The following is a 23,705-nucleotide window of genomic DNA, read 5'->3' as shown; positions in this document are numbered from 1 at the left end:
AACCGCTGAAATTTCATCTACTGGCTTTGAATAAATTCATCAACTGCGGTGTATATAAAGTTGACGCAAGCTTGTCTGCAATATGTTAGCTAGCGTTAGAAATGAGTAGCAGTATGTTGATATGTAAGAAATAAAAGTTGATTTTATTTTCTTTTTCATCTTCTGACATCAAAGAGGTTTTGTATTGAAGCTTTGGTGTGCTTGTAGTTTGTATCATTGATGCATGTTGAATTTGCAGCATGAGTTGCTTGCCTTAGTTTACTATGGAACGAACAGTTGATGTATATATTTTGTTTATTACACATTACTAAATATTGTAAAGAATTTTGAAAAATAAATGTATTAAATAATTTTGAAAATTAAATGTCCTAATGAATTTTGAAAATTTACATGATGGTATGTGTATATATTACTCGACTGGTTTCTGTTTAATGTGATGTGAGAGATTTGAATGTCATAATTATAAAAATTAAAATTTAGGAGTTAGATAATGTAAATACATAAGAGTTGTATTGTATGTATGTAAATGCCCAAAAAAAAAAAAAAGAATGAATTAAGAGTCAATTCAGCAAATTTCCTTGCCAGTGCAGTGAAGAAGATCGCAAATGGGAGGCTTCTGATTAAGACTCAAATCCTACTCCCAAGTTCTTATATGATCAATGAGAGAAGAAGGAATGATATCTTGCAAATTTAACATAATAATAACTGGGCAATACAATTGCAATCCCTTACAAATTCTTCTACAAAAAAATTCTGACCCTTCTGTGCTATAACAGCAAAATTTGAATATTTCATCTGCAGCATCCAAAGAACGAAACATTACCTTTTAACATATAAGAATTGTCATTCCAAACAATAAAAAACACCAAATTCATTCAGCTACAAAAGCAGCCCCTTTGGATCCCATATTAGCACAGAAGTATCCCACCCAACCACAGCCGCTTACAAACAAAGGCATCTGTTTATTCTGTAGAAAAAACTATTCTGTTAACTAGCGGCAGAAAATATGGATGCAGAGAACCCAGCCTTGGCTTCCTTCCGTAGACAACAACAAAACTCTCTCCAGGATCTGTTACCAAAAATTTTGACTAAAACTTTAGCCGCTATTGCTTTTGATACACATCTTGGTTCAGCTTGACAGAGATTTAGCCACATAAATTTGTTTCACCTTGGTGGAACCAGTATTCTTGTTGGAGCCGAAATTGCGGTTTTTTCCCGGGAATGTATTTCTCTGGCGCCATTCACTGCTACCAAAGCTAGTCTTCTGAACAGCGCCTTTTGGTTGATCAGCCTTTCCGATCGGAGCAAGGTTTTGCGGGACAGGTGAAATTGTTTGTTGGGCCACCAGACTCTGAATGCCCCCAATTCTACCATCCTCACCATGGCTAACAAAAGAATTTGCAGAACTTGGCATGCCATTTAGGTCCTTAATGCCGCTAGTTGCTGCAGGGTTTCTTGAAGGTTGGATGGGATTTGCATCAGCAGAATTAGAAGCTGTGGACTCCAACAAACCAAGCTCATCAGGCAAATCAGCAGCGGCAGAATGAGAAACATTTGGACTGACGTTAGTAACATACACATCCGCAGGAAGGCTTTGCAATTGCTCAGATGGATTTGAGAATCGAATAGAATGGGAAGATGGATGTGGAATTGGTGGCCAGAGAAGTGGAGCTGATGCCTCTGTAGGTGACTGAAAATAGAAGTAGACTACTGGAGTCAGAGTTAAACAAGAATATTCAAAATGTAACGGTTAAATTTATATCTGATTATTATACAGCAGTAAACCATATGTCTAATTACTCATAGAAAACATCAAGCATAGCAATAAATTACCCAACTTCCTCATAAAAACAAAACATAGCAACGTATTTAGTAGCTACCACGCTTATTGACATGGCATCAGAGTCATCTCATTTTGGATAGCTTGCCGTTCTCATCGAACTGTTGTTCCCTTGACTAATACATGCCCTGTTCTCTCATCCTCATCTTACGTCAACTTCAACAAATCTCGGTTCCATTTTGATATTGCCCTTGCCTAAATGCCTTTAATCTCCAACTCTCTTAAAGCACTGCACATCTCCCATCTTACAAGAGTCTTTAATTCTCAAAGAATAGTAGTGAGAACATTTGTAATGTGGCTAAAGATCTTATCATAATTTACTCCATGAACGAGTAGGTGCAGTCTATGTTCCATTCATTTTTTTTAGAACAATTTGATTTTTATCAAAAGACTACGGCTACTAGGTGTTTTATTTGACATCAATTTCTTTTTGAAATCTTTCCTCTTGGCAATCAACTCTCTTTGGACTTATAATGGTAGTTTTTTTAAAAGATTATGCATCATTTCTAGCTCAAAAGATAGGTATCTTTGGCATTACCCCTCACAAATAACAATAATTCTACCCAATAAATCTAATTCTGACTATTTGTCAGTGAAATATATTATCCAGATAAATTGATGATAGTGTTCTTGTACCCATTAGGTCTAAAAAATTAAGGGTTTGTTTTGGACAACTGAATGTCTACTTTGTTTTTCAGACCGTCACCACAGTTTTGTTTGTAGAACTGTTTTCTTGCTGCATTTTAAAAATTTTATGATAGGTATGTGATTTTCTCAACTTGAGCTGTTAAAGTGTGGTGGCTGTCAGAAAGTTGTAATCTGAATTTTTGAAAATTAAATAAATATACACTTTTCGAACCAATTTCTTATGCAGCAACTTCATAGCTGTTGCTTCAAATAACTGCAGCTGCCCCAAACAAACCCTAAGTCTATGGCAAATTTCATGAGACAAATCTTTAAGTTCGGATGATCACACAATTGCTCTCAATCAAAAGTCATATAAGACAACTTGAGAATATTTATAAAAAATTTATAATCAACATTATGCAATTGAAAATTTCCGATAAGAGCATGAGATTGTTAGTTGCACACAAGCCTATCTCTCCGTCCAAGCTGATTTTTGTACGTTTTAAAATTTATGAACCAAATTGGGTTGAAATGATTTATGATAAAGTTCCACCTGAATCAACAGAAAATTATTAATCCTTTTATGAAACTTCTTCCTTAATTTGTGGCTATTTGCTCCAAGTTAGGGAATTATGACTCTTCTTCTAAGAACATGATTTTCAAAGTACCACTTCCTAAGAGCAACATTTTGTGATGATCACCACCTTTCAACAACATAAATTGCACAAGTAGGCAATTGCTTATGCAGCTCATTAGAAAGGTAAAGGAATAGATATGCAGTCGGTAAAATGCTTCAGGCGCATAGGCTACAGGCATAGTGCTTTCAACTGTAATAAAAAACATAAAATTATTGTACAAATACGTGATACAACATTAACGAATGCCATACTCATCCCCAGAATCTTCTAACTGAATGCTAAAAAAGTGCTTGTTGATCAGGTCATTGGTTGTAGAGAAATTAACTCTTGCTAAGAAAATGGTTTAATAAATGATTATCAAAGCCTTATTAAGCTTAGGGCTGCAAGTTAACGAACTTTCTAGCTCCTTTATCTTGACTTATAGATTCTAGTGTATTCAGACATATGTCTGATTGCTCATATCATCGCAATATTCAACCATACCAGGGATCAAGCTCTATTTAGATTGCTAATGGTAGTTAAATATCGATTAATAGAAAAGTAGGCCTCACATCTCCCAAGCTTTCTACTAATCACATCTCAATAGAAAATTTGAATGATAATAATTATGATGATTTACTTGTGATGGCTGCCACATGCACGATCAAGCGGTGAGAAAAATACTAATAAAGATGTCTGAAGTTAAAAATTTATTCCCACTGAATTCCTCTATTTAAGGTTGTCTCATCATCTTATAATACAATAAATCAAAATAAAGAACTATGGCACAAGCGCTTAGGTAAGCCAAATTTTACTATTTTATCATATTTGATGAACTTTGATTCGTTGATAAATAAAGATCAATTCCCTTTCATCTTATTATTTGATCGCTTAACATGCAAAATTAGGAAAAACAAGCCTCTTCATCTTTCCATCGCAAGATAGTCACCTTGAAAACTATTATGATTTAATCCAAAATTATGCCCAGGATACTACTATTATATCACATACAAATTATAAATATTTTGTGATTCATTGACGATTACAATAAAAATAAGTGGGTTTATTTCCTTTTATAGAAATCTAAAGTATTTACTAAATTCTAGAAATTTTAGCCTATGTTGAAACATAATTCTCCTCCAAGATCAAAGTACTAAGATTCAAGTGAATGTCACTTAAATCCCATGAATTTCTTCAAAAAAGTGGTTTGCTTTCTAGCGATCATGTTTATATATACCTTAACAAAATGATGTTTTTGAATGTAAGAATCACCATCCATTAAATGTTGTTCAAACTTTGTTGCTTGAACCTTTTGTTCCAACAAAATTTTATGCTGAAGGCTCGAGCATGATAGCCTATTTAGTTAATAGATTGCAATCTCATTTTAGGAACTTTGACTTCCATTATTTGCTTTGTTATGTACATCCCAACAGTCATAATACTCAAGACATTTGGGCGGCTTCGCTTATTTACCATCCCATAAAAGCCATCAACTTTATACTCAATCTATTAAATGTACATTTATGAGTTATATCACCATCACAAAGATTATGTTTGTTATGATCCATGCACCAGAAGATTTTGCAACTCCCCATCACATTGTCTTCTTTAATTATTAAATTTTTAGCTCTTCTCATGTCCAGCCTCTAGCCTTGGGGTGTGTGCTCTTCCTAATTTTAATGATTATATTCTACTCTTAAAATGTAAATAAAACAGCAAAATTAAAGCGGATGTTATTAATGAAAAGCAAAAATGTGATTACAACCACACACTTAAAAGAGAAATACAACATACACAAGCAAACACCGCTAAAATGTACCCCAAGGCTGGTGGAAGTTGGTTAAGTGGATTGAAATGGCAAGCGGTTGTGGCAGCAATAAAGGAATGCTGGTAGTAGAGAGGGAGAGGTGTAAAAATACAAGAAGAAAAAGTATGATTAACTGTCCTGGATGGTTGCAGTGAGGATTTGGGGTGGTTAGTAGTGAAACACAGGAAGGAGGTGATCCCTGGCTGTCTTGCGCAGCGGTGGTAAGGTAGGAGGCTGGAACAGTAGGAGCAAGGCTGGAGGGGGCAATTTGGGTGGCAGCAATGCAAGAAGGGAAGGGGGAGACGGCTGGGAGGCTGATGGCTGCAAGAAAACAGTAAGGCAAAGGCGTTTCTGGTTGACGGCAGCGGTACAGGACAGTTGGACAGCAGCCGCAGTGATGTTAATGGGCTAGGACTGCTGCGACAGCAAAGCGGAGGGAGGGGAAGGTTATAGCGAGAGCTGGAACTGCAGAAATTCAGCAATATACGCATAGGAGGCTACAGCAAGAAAAGATGACGGCGGTAGTGACAAAAAGGATGCAGGGGAAAAGTAGAACCCCTCAAGAGTGAGATATAGTGCACCACTCGACCCTTGTATACTGCCCTAGAAGGGAAAAGAGACGCTGTCGACTTTCTCGATAAAAAACTCACCGAAAATTAAAAACCTAAGGGTCTGTTTGGGGCAGTTTATTTGGTGCGGTGGCGTTTTGAAAATGCACCTGGACTGTTTGGGTAAACTGCATTTTGAAAACGCTGAAAGTAGCGTTTTCACACCGCACCTATCTAGGTGTGGTGGGAGCTTTCTGGCAGCGGTCTGACTTTTCCAAGAAAATAAAAATTTTTAATAACCATTGCACCTAGCTTATCAACAGATTATTTTTAATCAACTTATCAGCAGATTATTCAATAAGCTGCAGCTGCCCCAAACAGACCCTAAAACTTAGGAAGCAAATATATGTCCTAAATAATTAACTTTGGCCTATAGTTGAAAGAAGGTGCTAAACCTAAGAGGAATAGCCGAACGACTCTCCCCTTGCCTTGGTCAGTCGGCACAGGCGCTGGAATCACGAGAACTCTCCACGCATGAGTCCTGCATCAAAGCGGGAGATGCTCTCCCATCCAGCTTGTAAGCGGGACACTCTCAAGTCAATATACCAAGGTTGGGGGAGCTTTAATCTCATTAGTTGTAGCTTTTGTCTCTCAAATCGGTCCCGTTGAAAGTGGTAGAAATATAACAATCTCTCAATAAGTTAATTATGTAAGTGTTATCATTCTAAAGCATATCTTGATAGAATATATTCATCCTTAATGCGTGCTAGAAAATCCACGACAGTAAGAGTAATGGATTTTTCAGCGTTGCACGAGAATTCAACACACACCTAGGGAAAAGAAAACAACCAGTAATGACAATAAAAGTTGTAAAAATTAATTACATGTTGATGATTACAAATACCCTTTATCCCACATACGAGAAAATGTTACTAGGTTTTCCAAGTTACAACGTTGACTGATGGCTTCCGGTCAGCGGTGGTCGACAGCAGTTGGTGATGATCAATGACGGTCAACGGTGGTTCACGGTGGTTGATGGTGGTTGACGACGACAGTAATGCTCAACGATGGTCGGCAGTGGTTGACGGCTGTCAGCGACAGTTGACAGTAATTGACGTCGGTTGGTGGGTGTCTACGACGGTCAGCAACATTCGATGGCGGTGAATGACGGCTGACAACCGGTGGCTGTAATAGGGATGATGTTGGACATTAGCTACTTTTCAAAGCTTTAAGTCCTCTCTCAAGCCTCAAGCTCCCTCTCTTATGAAATGGGTTGGACTCTAATTATAGTACTTTAGGTGCAATTAATGTAGGAATATGAATCATTTTGATCGGACGATCCGGAGAGCAATCTTCAATCAAATTACGTTTGATGGACATTTGAGTGCCTTAACGATGTTGGAATTGAGCAATTTTGGGCTCGTTGGATTCAACTTGTCGATACGATCGATTCGATTATATGCTTGCTAGATTCAAAATTTGTTTAACATTCCGAATATGTCCAAAAAACTTTCAGGAGTGGTCTAATGTCTTGACCTAAGCTTGATTTGACTCGGATTGAACTAACTTTGGTAACATTGAGTTCTTGTCGAGCCGTCAGTTTGACTGTAAGTTTGCTGAAATTAGATTTTTGGATGAGTTTTTATCGAGGTTTGAATATTCCTTGCTCAAAAGATTGTCTTGAGATTCGAGTTATGCCTCGAGATTCGTGTCGGGTGATGAAAATTTGTTGGTAGCGTATTAGTCCTCCTTGGGCACAACAAGAACTAGAACTGCAATTGAATGAGTATCCTCACTAACCAAGCCTCAAACCAACCAAAATTGTAATTTAATTCTTCCACTTCTTGTACTCGTACGTCTGTGTCTAGCAAACAAAGATGTAAGGAGAAATCAACTATGAGATGAAATCTATGGCATATTGGGCAAGACTGGGCAACTCTCAATAGCAACCACTCAGGAAAGACCAATTCTGCTCTAGTAGGATCTAGATCCTATTATAGGATGCTCTTTCCCAAAGTATGCTAAGGCGGTTTCTAACTCTGTGGTTCATCAAGCATGTTAGATCCTCTGTCAGTGCTTAGAGTGCTGAACTAATTTTACTGCCCAAATGACTTCATGTAGTCTTACAAAAGTGTCACAAAAAATTTTCATCTCTAGCATGTTGGAACTCCCTCAGTAAGGGTAACTAAGGAAATAGACTATACCTGAAAAAATCATAAAATTCACTTATCTGGGGTTGTCATGTGTCTGGTGTCGATTTTTCGGACTTAGGCCCATCTTGGACCACATGCTAATTCTATTGGAGCCTCTCTCATGGTCTCAGCTTGAACTACATGTTTTTCTCCCTCATCAGTAGGAATCTAACACTCTTTTGTGTCCTAACATTTTTCAGTGTTTACTGTGTCATTACCATTTCTTCAACAACTCATTGTTCAATGAAATTGATCGTATACTTGTTTGGGAAATCTGTTGCATTGTGCCCAAAATGTGGCACTTGACGTACTTTCTAATTGGGACATATTTATGAGTGATGGTTGGCTTCACATGTAGTACGCTCAGAATTAGTTTCTCCTCAAGTGGGGGCTTGGATGTTCCCCTGAGCATACTATAGCTTGCTCGATCCTGGGGTTGAACTCTGCCCGTAAGGTGTGGCGATCATTTGGTGATATTGCCTCTCCACTTTTGAAGCTAGGGTCTAAACATCAAGTCAATAATAAACTGATAGGTAACAGTGTTCTATCTTCTGTTTCATCTTGGACCATGTAGTAATCATGTCTTTTCACTCATGTTGGAGTAGGTGCTTCAAAATTTTCCACCACAATAATGTACTATTCTTTAACTTGTTGGTGACTAGCTTTACCCTTTTGTCTAGTGGGACGTCCTGGTAATCAAAGAAAAGTTTCAAGGTCCAGAGCCATTTGATGAACACGTCCTGATCCAAATACTTGGCAAAATATGACAAATCCAACTTTACTTCCAAATCCATATTTCTCTGATACTTCAAGCCAAATCTTCGAGATTGAGGTTGTTGGAAGAGATTCACTCCATTCCTTCAATTTAGCAAGCAACTATTGTGGTTTTCTAGACACCACTTTACAAATTTCTCATAAATAGCATTATGACATTTACTCCTGATCATGTCTTCGACAATTGTCTCTTTGATGTTGTGGTTGGGGTTTGTTTTTGGATGGATGGAATAGGGTGTAGGGATGATGTAGGGTGGAAAAAAAATTGGGTGGCACGTTTGAAAAACCAACAAAAGGAAGAATTTTTGTGCGGAGAAAAGAAATGGATATTGGTGGATGCTAGAAACTCTAAGATAGGATTAGGGTTATGCTAGCTCTAATACCAAATAATACCAAAGTTAATAAACGACAATAAAAAATGTAATTTATATTACCGAAAACAAATGGAGTTTACAATAAACATACATCGAAATAGGAAATAACAAAAGACACACAACTCAAACATCAAACTAGGGCATGGGTCGAAGGCGGTGGGAAGGCTGCGATAAGATGGCTAAGATTGGGGAAGACAGAAGGTTGGAATGGTTGAGGCGGCAGCATCACATGTGAGGGGGTTGGCGGTTGGACAATGGCAAGGAGAAGGTTGTTGACAGGGCTTTAACTAAGACGGGGTTGGCAGCAGAAAAGAGCAATTTTGACAGAGGTGGGTATCAGGTCAGGTGGCTGGGATGAAGGTCGGGGAAGCAAGGAATCAACAGGAAGGGAGATTGGCGGCAAGGAAACAACAGGTATGCCGACAGAACAATTCTAGCAGGTGGCAGTGGTAAATCAAGCATCTGGGATGATGATCGGGAACCACCTCAAAATGAATTACATTTGAAGCACATTCTCAATTCTGATTTAGCCTTAGGAGGGATAATTGGAGATGTTGATGGCTATCTTGATACAAACACAGAAAAACTGAAAAACTTAAAACACAAAAAACAAATATATATGCCCTAGATAATTAGGATTGGGCCTATTATTGAAAGGAGGGGCCAAACCTAAGAGGGGCCAAACCTAAGGGCCTATTATTGAAAGGAGGACACAAAAAACTTAAAACACAAACCTAAGAGGGACCACACCGATTGGCTCTCCCCTGCCTGGATTGGTCAGTCCAGGTGCTGGAATCGTGGTAAGTCCTCATACGTGCATCGTGCACCAAAAGTGGGAAGCGCTTCCGCATCCCGCTCGTAAGCCAGAGGCGCTCCCGCTCAATAGATTTATAGAAGAATGAAAACAACCAACTTTACCACTTCCTAAGACAAACCCTCCCTTCATGTAAGATTGTGCAAATTGATTCACTACATAAGCTAGGTTGCTAATATTCATTTTATGCTACCAGACGATCATCAAAAATTTCATCCACTAAATTGGTCTGGCTTTCACACCATTGGATTCTATTCTGATTCCTTTATGTTATTCAAAGGCTATTAAATATGATTGTTGGAAGGAAGCAATTGTTGGTGAACTTTTAGCTCTTGAAGATTATAAACACAAGATATTATTCATTATCCTTCTAACGTTGAAGCCATTGGCTGCAAATAAATTTACTCAATAAAGCTTTTTACTTTGATGATAATTTGGATCAATATATTGAATGTTGATTTGTATTTGGTAAAAAATAAAAATATGGAATTAACCATGAACAAATTTTTACTCTTGATTATCTGTATTGTTGTTTCACACAGATGGACACTACAGCGAATGATATTAAAAATTAATTTTTCATGGTGATATCAGGAAGAATATTTACAGGATTCTTCTATCTGTTGTTTTCTTGACCTCTTCTTCAAATGCATCTCAACTAAAATGCTCTTCATATAGCTTGAAAGAAGCTACCCAAGCATAATTTGATAGGTCTAGGTTACTTCATTTCTTTTTCAAACAGAGCTCATAAGACTCTTTATTTTTTTGCAAAAGATATAATGGTATTTCTCTACTTCTAATCTACAGTAGCGACATTATTATTATTGAAATAAATTTGGCACTAATTACTAGTTTTTGATCATATTGCATATGAACAGTCTTTATGCACTTACTGTTTTTTTTCGGTTTAGAAGCTCACACTAATCCCTCTTGTATTTTTCTAAGACAACAGAAGTATACACATGATATGATTACTAAATCAACAAAAGTTACAGATGATATCATTACTTAGCATGCATTTAAATTCTTCACTTGTGGATAGTCCATTAGAAATAAATTGTAACACCTTGGAATATCAGAACCAGCTAGCATCAACTATCTGCTGTTCGAAGAAGAGACGGAAAAAGGAGCCGAGACGAAGGGGAGGAGACGGAGCGAACGAAGATGCAACGAAAGGTTAAGGAGAAAGTGAGTGAGGAGGAGAGACGTACACATGTGAGGCAAAGAGTGGGAGAGAAGAGATCGAGCGAAAGTGTGGTACAGGGAATCGAGCTCAACCATAGCCGAGCAAAGTTTGACATCATGGCAAACAAAGCATGGCTTCATGCGATTGTGCTGGCAAGGGCAGGCAAGTTCGTTATGGCTCAAGCGGATCAAAGCAAAGAGAACAAGCAAGACAAAGACGGAAAAATACTCGCATGATCGAGATCGTGTACAGCAGCACGAGCTAGAGAGACGTACCAAAACATGTGTACAAATCTAAAAATACCATCCTTCTGTCTTGTGTCTAATTGAATTCACAAGATAAAGCACTAACGAGGAAGGTAGGATCAAACACTTCTATCAATGGGTTTGATTGCATAGACGTCCATTGAGCCGAGTAAATTTCTATTTAGATTTTCTTACTCATGAATTACAAATCCAAAACCTAATTTGATTTTTAAGAAATATTTATGGAGATTTTTGTAATACGAAACCTTATATTATAAGTTTAAGTTATAAAAGTTAATTTAATAAATTGTAAAGTGTAGATTGCATACAATCAGAAATTTCTATTAGAACTTTAGTTTAGTTTTTTTTTTATTATTTATTATTTTTTTATTTTTTATTGAAAGGTATTAGAACTTTAGTTGGTTGAAATAAGGTTGCATATGTTCAACGTAGCAATTATAAACTTACGATAAATTAATAAATATAAGATTTAATTAATAATCTAAAGAGAAAAAATTAGATAGTAGATTAAAATAAATTTTAAAAGGTGTTTAATGACAACATAATATTTTAATTAAAAATAAATTCAAGTTGTAAAGGAAGAATAAGTATGATAAATATAAGAAAAACTTTAAGAAATTAAGCAATACAAATAATTATATTATTGGTCAAATAATTAAAATATTTATAATTATAAATAAAAATTTATGAGAGATTGCAAAATATTTTTAAAATAAAATATCATTACTAAATTATTATCAATTAAATAAATAGATATGATTTAGAATATAAATTCCTCATTAGTTGCAAGTATAAAATAGTCAAAATAAACTAAAGAAATAAATCATTTTTTTATTTGAAATGATTACTATAAGCAAAGAGATAAATAGAGAGTTCTAAATAACTATATTTTTTTAGGGTTTTTATTCATCAATTAGAGTAACTTATAGGAACACCTAATTGCAAGGGCAATAAGGATGAGGCTGAGGCATAGTGTTTGCTCAATAAGAACTTATGTGAGTGCTCATATTTCTAAATTACTATCAATAATAATATTTTCTTCTAGACTAAATGCATCAATTGATTTTGATTCTCATTCAATCGAAAATAATTATATATAACATCATGATTTATCAGCTCTATTGGACGACTTAGTCATATTAAAATGAATCAAGTTCCCTCAACATATTTACTCCACATATTTAAAGTGGTCATTTATAAATGGATTGTTATATAAATATATTATATGACAAAAGAATCAAAATGATTTATGTAGCAAGCATGTGCATGTTGATTGGGTTGTTGATAATTCACAACAATCTAAAACTAACATTTTCAGGTTTAAGATTTAAAATAGAAAATGAGCAATAGAAGAAAGAATGCTACTAGAAGGCAACTGAACTAAAGAAAGATAAATTCCTTCACATTTATTTTAATATTAAGTTGACTAGAATTTATATTTGTTAATGACTTTATTTATTTTGGTGATTAAGTTTAAAATGTGAATTTCATTGTAAATTCAAAGTCCCGAGCCCTAGTCCTGGCATAAATATAAAGTATCATGGTGAAGAAAGTGATATTTTCTCTTGATCTTATTGTTTTTTGAAAGTTGGTTGACAATTTCAATATTGGACAATTACTCGAGCCAACATTTCGTTTGTTGTTCAACTAATTATGCAAACTCCAAGTTATTAACACTAAACTGTTGGTTATCAAATCAATTGATATCTTAGTGGAACACCTAGTCATAATCCATAATTTGTTCTTTCCAATTAATTTCCCCCTTCATCTTGTCGCATACTGGTGGTGATGTTTAGGTTGAGTGTCTTGATACCAATGGCTGTCATGGACCACTGTGTGTTTTGTTAGTCATTCGTTGATTACATGGAAGAATAAGAAAGTATCTAAATCATCTACTAAATCTGAACATTGTGGTATATCTATTACATGTTATGAGATTATCTAGTTTCATAAACTTTGTCTGAAAAAGATTTTGTTCAAAATCATGCCACTCACCTCCATGCAGGTAATACTAATGTCATCGAAGCTATGACCAATCCTATTTATCATGGGAACACAAAATACATTGAAACAGCTATCATTCAATTTGGGGAGATTTCAAAACACCTTTTTTTTCCCTCACATTTCTACAAATCTTAGGATTGCTAACATATTCATGAATGTCATGACATTTCAAAGTCATCAATTCTTTATGAGCAAATTGATGCTTCTTAGAAAACCAAAATCATTTTGGGGGCAGATATTAACCATACATTAGCTACCTAATCTATTAGGCCAATTAGAATCTAAAATCTTTGTAATTAACTAGTATAACTAGGAATATTTGTATTTTAGGCGTATAAGTAGATTCCTTATTAAGTTAGATGTGTTTGCTGAAATAACTCGAATCTTACTTGCTGTCATGAATTCACGACCATTCTTTTCTCTATAATGATGAAAACCCCCACTTTAATCACATGCCAAAATACACAAACTTCACGCAAATAAAAATCAAATTTTCCTCTTCTACGAGATAAGAAACATCCACGACACATGCATGCACACACAAGGGAAAGAAGAAAACTCATTGCTCTAACCTCGGAACCCACTTAGATTCTCGAAAAATGAGAAACATGCCCAAAACTATAGAAATTGATATTCCATCATGTGGTTGAATGTATTTGCAAATCAATATGGGTTTTACACTCTTAAGTTTGACAATCATAGAGTTTTCTTTTCCCACATGAAACCGAGTTAAAACAAATCACAACCAAAACTATTGAGACTGCCTTAAAAAAGCTATTTTCAGCCAAAATGTTTTGCTCGTTTTAGAATTACAATATTTCAAAAATATGATTTACATTGTCTTCTGGACTTTGATTAGCAGTGAACCAAATAAGCCGTAAAACTAAATCTACAGTGAGAGGACCTTGAACCATTCATATCAACAATACAATTCATACAGAATGTCACAAGGCAGTCCACACCCATGTTATTTTGGAAGTAACAATATGATATCATTTCAAAATAGCCTAGTTTGTATGTAACGTATAATCATTACTTGTAAATCTAACAGTTTAAAATGATAAGAAATTCACATTTTCTTGTTAAGCTTCTGAAAAAACATAGCATGATATTCGATTCATACAATATGAACATCTAATTTAACATTGAAATGCATCATACCAATAAGGAAAACAATATATTTTGCATTTTGTAATAAATGGGATTAAAACACCTTTGTCAATGCCCCATAAGACGGGTAAATAAACTTAATGGCTGAGTTATAACCTCAAAGGCAATGAACATAAAAAGTCTTCCTCAGAAAAAGCCTAGCACGGTGAATTGAATTATGCTAAAGGTTAAATCGGAAATTTTGAATAAAGAGAGTCAAATGAATAAATTAAATCTTTCGTAACTAGAATAAGTAGATGTAAATAAAATGGAGTGCTTAGAAACTTTGAAACCAAAATCCACAACTGGTGACTTTGTGCAACTCAAAAAAAGAGTGAGGTTTCAAAATACATCAACTGCATAATAGGTAAGATGCATAATTCACCTTTAATTGTCGGATGATGTAATTTTATACTTTGGGAGAAGTACACAATAAGGAAGAAGCTGTTTACAATTCATATGGCGTGTATCATAAAGAAAAAAAACAAAGCAAATTTGCGAAGTTCAAAAGAAATAATTTCTCTACTATTAAGAAACTGGTACCTGGAAGGGTCTAAAATTGAACATGGGAAAAGGTGAATTCACCGGACTAACAGCTGATCCAGAAGGCAACTGCTGTGCAAGAGTAGGCACGTGGGCTACTTTTTGTTGACCATAAATAAAATTTAGATTACTGGGATCAGCCTTGTTCACATTCATGGTGAAAGATTCTGAGTTGTGCTTCCAGTCAGGCTGCTTTCCAGTAGGTATATAAGTGGTGCCCATATAACTAAGGCCTACTTGACCAAATTGCCCAACAGGAGCAAAATGATTGTAAAAGACCATCTGAGGATGAACCCCAGAGAGCCCTCCAAGGGGACTCATAAAAGGAGCAGGAAATCCTGCTGGCGAACCATAGAATGAGTCAACACCGGAATGGCACTGTGACCAAGTTCCAGTGGGCAAAGAACCAAAAGTTGCATCTGGTTGTGGCTGTTCCTGAGACCCTGTGGACTCATCTTGTGGCCTAAAGGGAAATATGGGTCCACCCAGTATGGGTTTTGGGTCAAAGAAAGGGAAAACAGTAGGTTGAGGTCCAGCAATATGAGAAAGTATGGGACGAGAAGAATGAATGCCTGGTAAAGGAGGCCACAATGAGTGCTGAGTATCCACAGAAAGATCCGCTGGAAGAGTAGCAACCAATGACTCTTCACTAGCTGACTGATCCACCACATCAGCAAACCTCGTTTCATCTGCCATAGAAGTTTTTATAGTTCATGAGGTTGGGATTTTCAACTATTTTGCTGTATTTTAACCTCGAAAGGTCAGAGAGATACCTGGGGCATTAAGTCCTTTGGTTACAATGTCAAAAGTGGAACCTGTACCTAATGTACAAACAGAGATCTCATCATTGCTAAATGCAGCAACAGCAACAGCAGAAGCAGCAGCCTCAGCTTGTGCCTCAGTGTCATCCAGGTGTCTACAAGAAACACCAGAACACTTCTCTTTCTCAAAGAAGCTCCTCTGACTATTTTCATTCACATTTACATTGTGGATGATTGATGGATTTAGTACAATATAACTAGGAGGCCATAAGCCGCTTGAAACAGATTGGCTAGGAGAGGTCAGAGTTTGTGGCAATTCAACAGCACCTGACATAAAGTAAAATATGGTATTAAAAAATGCTTGAGAAATCATAAAAAAACTTTCAGGCAACAACAAAACATTCACCAAATTGAATCTTCTCCCCAGCAAATGGGAAGTTAAACTGATTGGCAGAAGGAAAATATGGTTTTTCATGAGTCATAGTAGATGTTTCACGGTCGCTATCCTCTAGAGAACCTTCATCAGCTGAAAGTAGATTACTCTCAACTGGATTTGAAGCTTCATCAAGTTGAGATAGGGTCGAAGTAATCGCCTGAAAAATCATTACCAAGGAATGTGAAACTTACAGAAAATTCAGAAACAAAAAACCTTTTGAAAATATATTTTATAGCCCTATACAGATTTGCATAGATGAATCCTAAAATACAATGATTTATCTTCACTATGAAGGCTTCTCATTGAGCCTTCTCATGGCAGGTTGACACCAGATCCTTGCAGGTAATGATATTGATCCCGTCATCAAAGCAACGCACAAAAACAACCAAAGTTCTAGCAATTGCATCAAACAGATAGACGCAGAAACCTGCAATTTGTAAGTGGTTGCAGCATATATGATATAACAACTCTTTTGAAGTAAGCATATAACATGGACAAAAGCATAACATTAACAATATGTTAACATTGTATGGGTTAACTAAAATGAGAGTAAACACAATAATATTCAGCATTTATGATGCCATATTTCTGCCCCCTACAAATAAAATGGTCAACAACTTAACACACACATAAATAAAGCATGAAAGAACACATAAGCATAAGATATGAAAGAAAAAAGCGCTGCTTTGTATAATTTGCCTGAACTAGCAATACAAAAATAAGGCAGACAAGTTCAGAGGGGACTGGAACGTCATTATTTTAATATGAATTACAAACTTACTCCAGGTTATAAGTAAATAAAAAATAACAGTCAATGTATGCTCACCAAAGATCATCTCTAAAATATTGTAATTCATAACTTCTATCAAGCTAGAACCATCTCCAGAAATAAACTGTGCATGGAAAGATAAAACTCAAAAAGCTAGAAACACAGAGACAAACTTATAAGCAATAAAATGCAATAAAATAAAAGGTTATGCTACAAAGAAGCGAGCAGTGGCGTATGAAGTTACCTGATGATTCAGGTGAACGTTACCCCATGCACCTAAAGGAACAGAACCCTTATCATAAGCAACGATATTGTTGCCAAAAGACAAGCTTGGCATAAGCTTTGTTACATCACTAGTTTTCTCAGCGGCAGAACTTACCTGAGTGGAACTGCAAATGATAGTATAAGTAGAGGAACTAGAAAAAGAAATTTGTTTAAGGGAGAGACAATGGTTCTTAAAGTAGCATACTTTAAACTTTTGAGATTCGCTTCAAAATTAGTAGAATTCATGGCAGGGTTACGAATTGGTGGTATTGTCTGGCCTTCCATGCCTGTAGTGGGCAACAATGAAGCTTCCAGAGCAGCTTGTTGCCTTCTGATAGGGTTTCCGGGATCAGAATGAAGACCTTTCAAAGCAGCCCCACCCGCTAAAGCCGCAACCATATCTGATCTAGAGGGAACAGTATCATTTGAAACAATTGTACGGGGCTTTCTAGGAACCTGGTGTCGTAAAGCAATATGAAATTAATAGGAATTACTCTATAGAAACATAAGAACATTAAACTGTGTGGGTCAAGCAAAATTCATTCTAAGAACTACCTTTACAGCCTTATAACTTGGGTTGATCTCTCTCTCCTTCTGTCCTCGCCGTTCATTTGACACCTTCCGTTTAGACCTTACCTCAACAAATCCATCGGCATCAGTAGAAGCTTCAATGCCGGGCTGATTAAAAATCCTAACAATGCCACTCAGCAGAGGAGCGTCAACATCATCCTCAAGAAGCCCATTTTTCTTTAAAATTCCTTCCCCACCACAAAAATTAAAAGTGGTCATGCCCATCTTCGGCACAGTTTCTTCTTTAATAGCTCTGCTCATACTAGCAACACCTGCAGTTTGTGTAGCAGGAGCTGCTTCCTCATCTGTAGTTTTTGCTGAATTAGTAACAACAGAATCCTTCCGGCCCAAATTTCTTGAGGAAACACCCAGAGCAATGTTACTGTGGTTAGGCTTCTCATTCTGCCTACTATGGTTAAAAATTTCGGAGCGGTTCATTTGTCTTGCTCCACCATTCTCCTTAATCCTATATTCAATTCCTTGAAAATGCCTGCGACCACTTCTTTGATGCCGATAAGAATTAGCAAATAAGTCCTCCGTCCTTCTGAGAGATGGCAGAGAACCAGTAATTCTTGCATTGTGCAAAAATCTATTCCTTTTAATCTCAGGCATAGTTCCAGGAGCTTTCATCACAGATTCAGATTTTCTATTTGAAGATAATGATTCAACATGTGGCCAAACTCGCACTCGTCTAGAATTAACCATGGATCTACAATTCTTATATGAAGATACATCAGGATTAGCTGAAGGAGAAAACGAATCACGCACATCTTTCTTCTCATCAGAACCAGCTGATGTAATCTGGCTCGGTGATCTAAGAGCTTTGTCCCCTGTTTCACCCAGCAATTCAGTTAGCTGTTCAGAATCCAAATTCTCTAAACGTTGGTTAGCAATCACAGATCCAAAACCAGGCTGACTATCTGGTGGAAAAGTAGGCTGTTCTTTTTCCAAGACCTTTATTGGAGTAGAAGCCAGACTAACAAGATTACTTGAAGAACTTCCAGGATTCAGACCGATATAACTGTGACCTAAAGAGGAAGGATGCATGAAGGACAATGTCTGAGCAGCTATTGGCAAGGTACTATGAGAGAAAGGTGGCGCGTAACTGTTTATCTGATCAAGCTGAAAAAATGGAGGACGCGAAGCATGCATCTGACTGTAAGAATCAAATTGTTCATGCAGAGGAAGTGGCATCTGAATTGAGCCAATTTGAATAGTTGGAAGAGGAGATGGAATCAACGGAGGACCAGAAAATAGCCCAAACTGAAACCTAACAGGCACTTCATCCATACTAGTAGGATTTGAGGCTGAGATGGAACAAAATGAAGACGACAATGACAAATTTGTTGCAGATTCCACTGGATTTTGACCCAAAAATTTAGATGCTTCCACGCTTTCAGGAGGATGAACTGCAGTTTTTTCTTCCGGAGAGGCATTCAAAACCTCACCAGGCAAAGCATCCTTTACTTGCAACATATCTACACAGTTAGTGGCAAATTCAAGCTTTGTCTTAGCACTAGTAGGACGTAGCTGGTTTATGCCCGTTTTAGCATGCCCAAAATCGTTATTCAGCAAATCATGAACAGGAGCTCCAAGTTGAGGACAGCAAATGATGCCAAAAGAACTATTCCTAGTTTCCTCATCTGGTTTCCCAACAACTGCATCAACATCATGAAGCTTATTTTCCATTTCAAGATTTCCATCATCACCTTCATGGTCTTCATTACCTTCCCCGTAAATATCATGGTCTATATCATGATTTCCTTCTTGCATTTCTTCATGATTATCAACAGCCCATTCATCATCTTCCTCAAGAGAGAAAAGCGTTGTCTCAGAATGCATGTGCTTGGCATCCAATTCTGGCATCATGGGCTTGCTATCAGATAATGCAGTATTTTCATATTCAATATAACTTGTAGGAGCAGGGAAATCGTCACAATCATCAAGTTCATCAAGAGAGTGTTGAGTGGGTGAACTAGGTGGGCTAGAAACAGAAAGGGAAGACTGAGAGTCATATCTTGGACTACTCTTATCCTCTGTTTGCAACAAAGAGCTAGCAGTCCCTTCCAGCAACTCAGTACTTCCGGGTTCTTGGATCATTTGCTGATATCTGCAATTATACACAATCTGCAAGTCAGATTCTTCTTTTCTTCCTGTTGGATTACTTTGTGCATCACTGTTCACTGAAACCGATGAATTAGGACCTTCTGACGTAGCCCCAGAAGAATTCTTAAGCCTTGAGACTGACAGGGATGGAGGCGGGGGCACACGAGGCTGCCTTAAGGTTTGCCTAACTTTAACCGAGACTAAGTTCTCCACTTCAGTATTTTGGAATGATTTTTGTGAAAAAGGAGCAAGCTGGTCTCTACTAAAATGACCATGGTCCCATGCACCAAATGCAGGATCAATATTGGAATTCCCATTAAATTGATCAAAATCATTATTTCTATCTCCTGTTTCTGTCAGATTAGATGACATCCCACTTGTTAATGATGGCACAAGCAGCAATGGCGCATCACTTCCCTGGAACTGTTTCCTGTTATGGCTCCAGTTATTTTCAGGCCTTCCTCTCTGGCAAAATGAAACATTTGAATTATGAGTTTTGACTCCTACTGAAAACCTGTTCATAAAAGATGAATCAGATGAGGTAGAGCTGGTAAAAGGTTCCACCATTCTTTCAGTTTTATCCCATTCAGTTTGATCTGAGTTCCTTGAAGGATCCCTTTCATTCATCCAATCAACTGTTGTATTAGCTATATTAGCTACAGTCTGCCTCTTTGCAATCCTGGCCTCCAATTCTAATAACTTTTGCCGAGCAGCATCTTTTCTTCTTTCCTCCTCCATAAGAATCCTCTTCTTCTCCTCCTTTATTGCAATCCTTTGCTCCTCAGTTCTCCTTGCAGCTTCCAACTTCTCTTGTTCAGCTCTCCAGGCAGCTTCCCTTGCCTCTTCTTCAAGTAACTGCTTCCTCTCTTCCTCCTCTCTGACTCTTCTCTCTCTCTCCTCAATTTCCTTACGAGCAATCTCCATTGCTCTAGTTTTCTCTTCCATCGCCCGCAGTCGCTCCAGCTCTTGCAGTTGCTGAACCCTCTCAAGCTCAGCTTCAAAGGATTCCCTTACAGGGTCAAAGAAGTCAGAAGGCCTCATTGCATCTTTTTTCTTCCTAAAAGCTTTAGCGTTCAGGTCCAGAATTGCATCTCTAGATAAAGAACCCTTCCCTCCCCAATTGGCACCCTCTACATAAGGTTTCCCAACATTTGATACAACATTTTCTTTTTTGAAATTCAAAACTGGATCTTTTGAAAGAAAATTTTTAACCCCAGAAGGTGCAGGGCCTATATGGATTATACCACTTGAAAACTGCTTTCCTCGTTGCCAACTTTTGGGAACTTCAGCCCTGCCATCAAAAGCTTCTGCAACTTCAACATTGCCAACGCCCATAACCGAGCCAAAATCTCTTCTTTCTCCGTCAAACAATCCAGCATGACTGTTTTCTTGGCTTGTCCGTCTGCCCACAGATGAGTTCCTGTGACCAACATGATCCCTATCAACATGCAACTCTCGAGGCATTGAAAAATCTCTATTCGGCTGAAATGTTACCCTCCAAGAGTTAACATCTGGACCGACCTTTCTAGAGTTCATTAACTCCCTCCCATGAAGATCACCTCTACCCAAATCCCTTGACATCAAACTGCGAGCTTCACCATCCAGTAATAATCGGCCATCATGATCATCAGATGCGGAAACAACGTGGTTCCTATCTCTTTCGTCATCATCCCAATCAGTCGCGTGTCTCAATCTCACAAGTGGGAAAGGCGCCCGAATATTGGCATCCGCCAGTCTCGATTGTCCCGCAGGATACGGAATCCGAATTGATCCGTCATCACTGCCATGTACATTTTTCTTGGTAAAAGCAGATGATCTCACTTGCGGCCTCATATCAACGACAGACGACAGCTCGGTTTTCTCTTCCCACCCATCAGACTTCTCGCTAATTTGCCTCTGCTTCTGCTTTGACGAAGAGGCGGACGTCGCCAGAAGAGATGGGAAATCCTCCCCCTTCAAGATCACAGCTTTCTCCATAAGAACTGTTGGACGCGCATCGCCCGCTAAACTTTCCTGCTTCCCGGAGGACCTACCCGGTTTCGTCCAGCCCATAGAAGTACCGTTGCCAGAGCCAAGGCCGGCCCCGCTGTGGCCCGAAGAAGGATTTGATGAAGCCGGATCGAGATGCTCGTGCTCTTTCCGAAGAGAGGGAAGGTTTACGGGGGGCGGAACTGCGAGCTTCGACGAGCTCTTGTGCGCGGTGGTACCAGAGGAGCTCCGCGGTCGCGATAGTACCACCATTCCGCCGACGCCTCCGGCGGAGCGCGGACGGCCGTTTCCATAACCCTGAGTGGAGGAGGAGGGCTTGCCGTACGATTTGTTGAGATTAACAGAGAGGAATTTGCCGGGATGTGCCATCCAATATACAAGTTATCGGCAAGTAAAAATGCATCAAATACTAAGCCCACGCTTCGCGATCCGCGAGCCGAGAAAGGGAGAGGGATGTCACCACCTATAGATTGGATTAGGGTTTCGAAGTCGATCGAGGCGAGGGTTGCCGGGGAAGGGCAGAAGTGGGGAGACCCTAACCAGTGGGTTGAGACTGAAGGGAATCCCTACTCGAAGAAAGGAAGAAGGTGGGCAGACTGAAGAGTGTTATCTATCTCTCCCGAGCTCCAGTCAAGATCCGAACCGTTCAATTAACGTTCGGATTATCAGGTTAGTTGCTTCTACGGTTCGCTGATCTCACTTCTAACCTTGTTCGGCGGTTCAACAGAATCACGACAAAATGACATAGGTGGTCAATTTGTGAATATCAATATTTACAAGTTTATAGAATTCTTAATTTCTATTTGTCATTTTAAACCCTAATTATAGGCCTTGAATGTTTTAATTGCGCAAATTTTTTTTTTTGTTTCATGATAAACTGAAGTTGGCGAAGTAATATGTTTGCTGCAGTTATTGATATAGCTTGTTTTATATATTGAAGATCCTTCAGTATATATGCGTAATATCTTTTTTTTTTTTTTTTATCTCTAGAGTTGTTATTATCATTAGGTACAGCAACAGCTTCAATCCATTTGGACATATAATCTTGAAATCGGTTGTCAAATGATTTTTGAAACTTTCATTTTTATTTTTGATATATCATTGCAATGGAAAAATATTATATGTTTTGTGTGTAAGGTCAAGGACTCACGGTCTCCCAAATACCTTCTAAGTCTTATGTATTTACATGCTTAACACATGAAGTTTTATGTATTCACATACTTAACACATGAAATTAGTTGGGCAACGATAATCAGTCAATATTGATTGCTCGCAGCAGTTGCTGAGTAGAGTTCTAGAACTATTTAAATCTCAATGCTCATTTCAATTTTAAGTTTAGATTTTCTTCATATAGAACATGAAGATCCACTTGCAATTTTTGTAAGTGACATTTTAGTTATTTTAGCCAAAAACACAATTCATTCATCATTTAAAAACCTCATTGTCAAGATGTTTGATTTAAGTATAAACATGTAAGATTCAACGATTGTTTGACTCTTCAATTAATATCCTAAACTTTTCAACTACATTTCATTTACTTGATTCATGTTTATTTGGATGCAGATCATATCAATTTTGATGTCATTATGCTTGCTGTGTTTGACTTTACTTGGGAAAATTTTCAAAATTAAAAATTGCATATACATTCATCTTGATTGCATGATGTTCAGATGACACATCAATTGCTTTCTGTTTTAGGATATATAAGTTGGTCATCTTGAAAATAAATTATGCTAAATTGGGATTTCAAATGCCTCTACGGCTACTGCGCCGATCCAGGTAAAATTTCTTTAAAAATATTTACATTAGACTCCCCAATTATATTCAATATTTATTATAGAGACTTGTTTGAGGTTGTAATTGTCAAAAAATAAGCTCAAGATCTAAAAAAAATTAATACCTAAATAATAATCTTGAAAAAAAAGGTGTGCACAAAATCAAAATTCGAATATGAAGATGGCGGTGCTCAAACAAATCTATATAATTCAACCTGAGCTAGCTAGTTTTGATTAAGCCGTATCAAACTTGATTCAATTTCGAGCTGAGCTTGCTCGAAATCGTATATAACA

The 23,705-nt window shown here is 37.4% G+C and overlaps 1 protein-coding gene across 2 annotated transcripts; it reads right to left on the bottom strand.

The window, feature by feature from the left end:
* Nucleotides 1-22,225, bottom strand: LOC110028957. Of its 2 annotated transcripts, XR_002294472.1 has the most exons (9): nucleotides 17,527-22,225; nucleotides 17,177-17,427; nucleotides 16,952-17,096; nucleotides 15,909-16,095; nucleotides 15,515-15,829; nucleotides 14,742-15,430; nucleotides 1,169-1,690; nucleotides 824-1,069; nucleotides 1-75 (listed from the first exon to the last, which is right to left on the bottom strand). XR_002294472.1 is itself a non-coding variant. In XM_020731039.1 (8 exons), exons 1-8 carry the CDS (start codon nucleotides 22,003-22,005, stop codon nucleotides 992-994), a joined length of 6,666 nt encoding a protein of 2,221 aa, XP_020586698.1. In that variant the 5' UTR covers nucleotides 22,006-22,225; the 3' UTR covers nucleotides 668-991. The 2 variants fall into 2 exon arrangements, 1 of the variants encoding a protein (XP_020586698.1); XM_020731039.1 differs by lacking the exon at nucleotides 1-75 and having other exon boundaries at nucleotides 668-1,069.
* Nucleotides 22,226-23,705: the final 1,480 nt, after the last annotated feature.

This window comes from Phalaenopsis equestris, unplaced genomic scaffold (genome assembly GCF_001263595.1).
Source record: "Phalaenopsis equestris unplaced genomic scaffold, ASM126359v1 Scaffold000540, whole genome shotgun sequence".
NCBI classification, from domain to species: domain Eukaryota; kingdom Viridiplantae; phylum Streptophyta; class Magnoliopsida; order Asparagales; family Orchidaceae; genus Phalaenopsis; species Phalaenopsis equestris.
The sequence above is the reverse complement of the archived record's forward strand: the minus strand, read 5'-3'. Positions and strand labels throughout refer to the sequence as shown.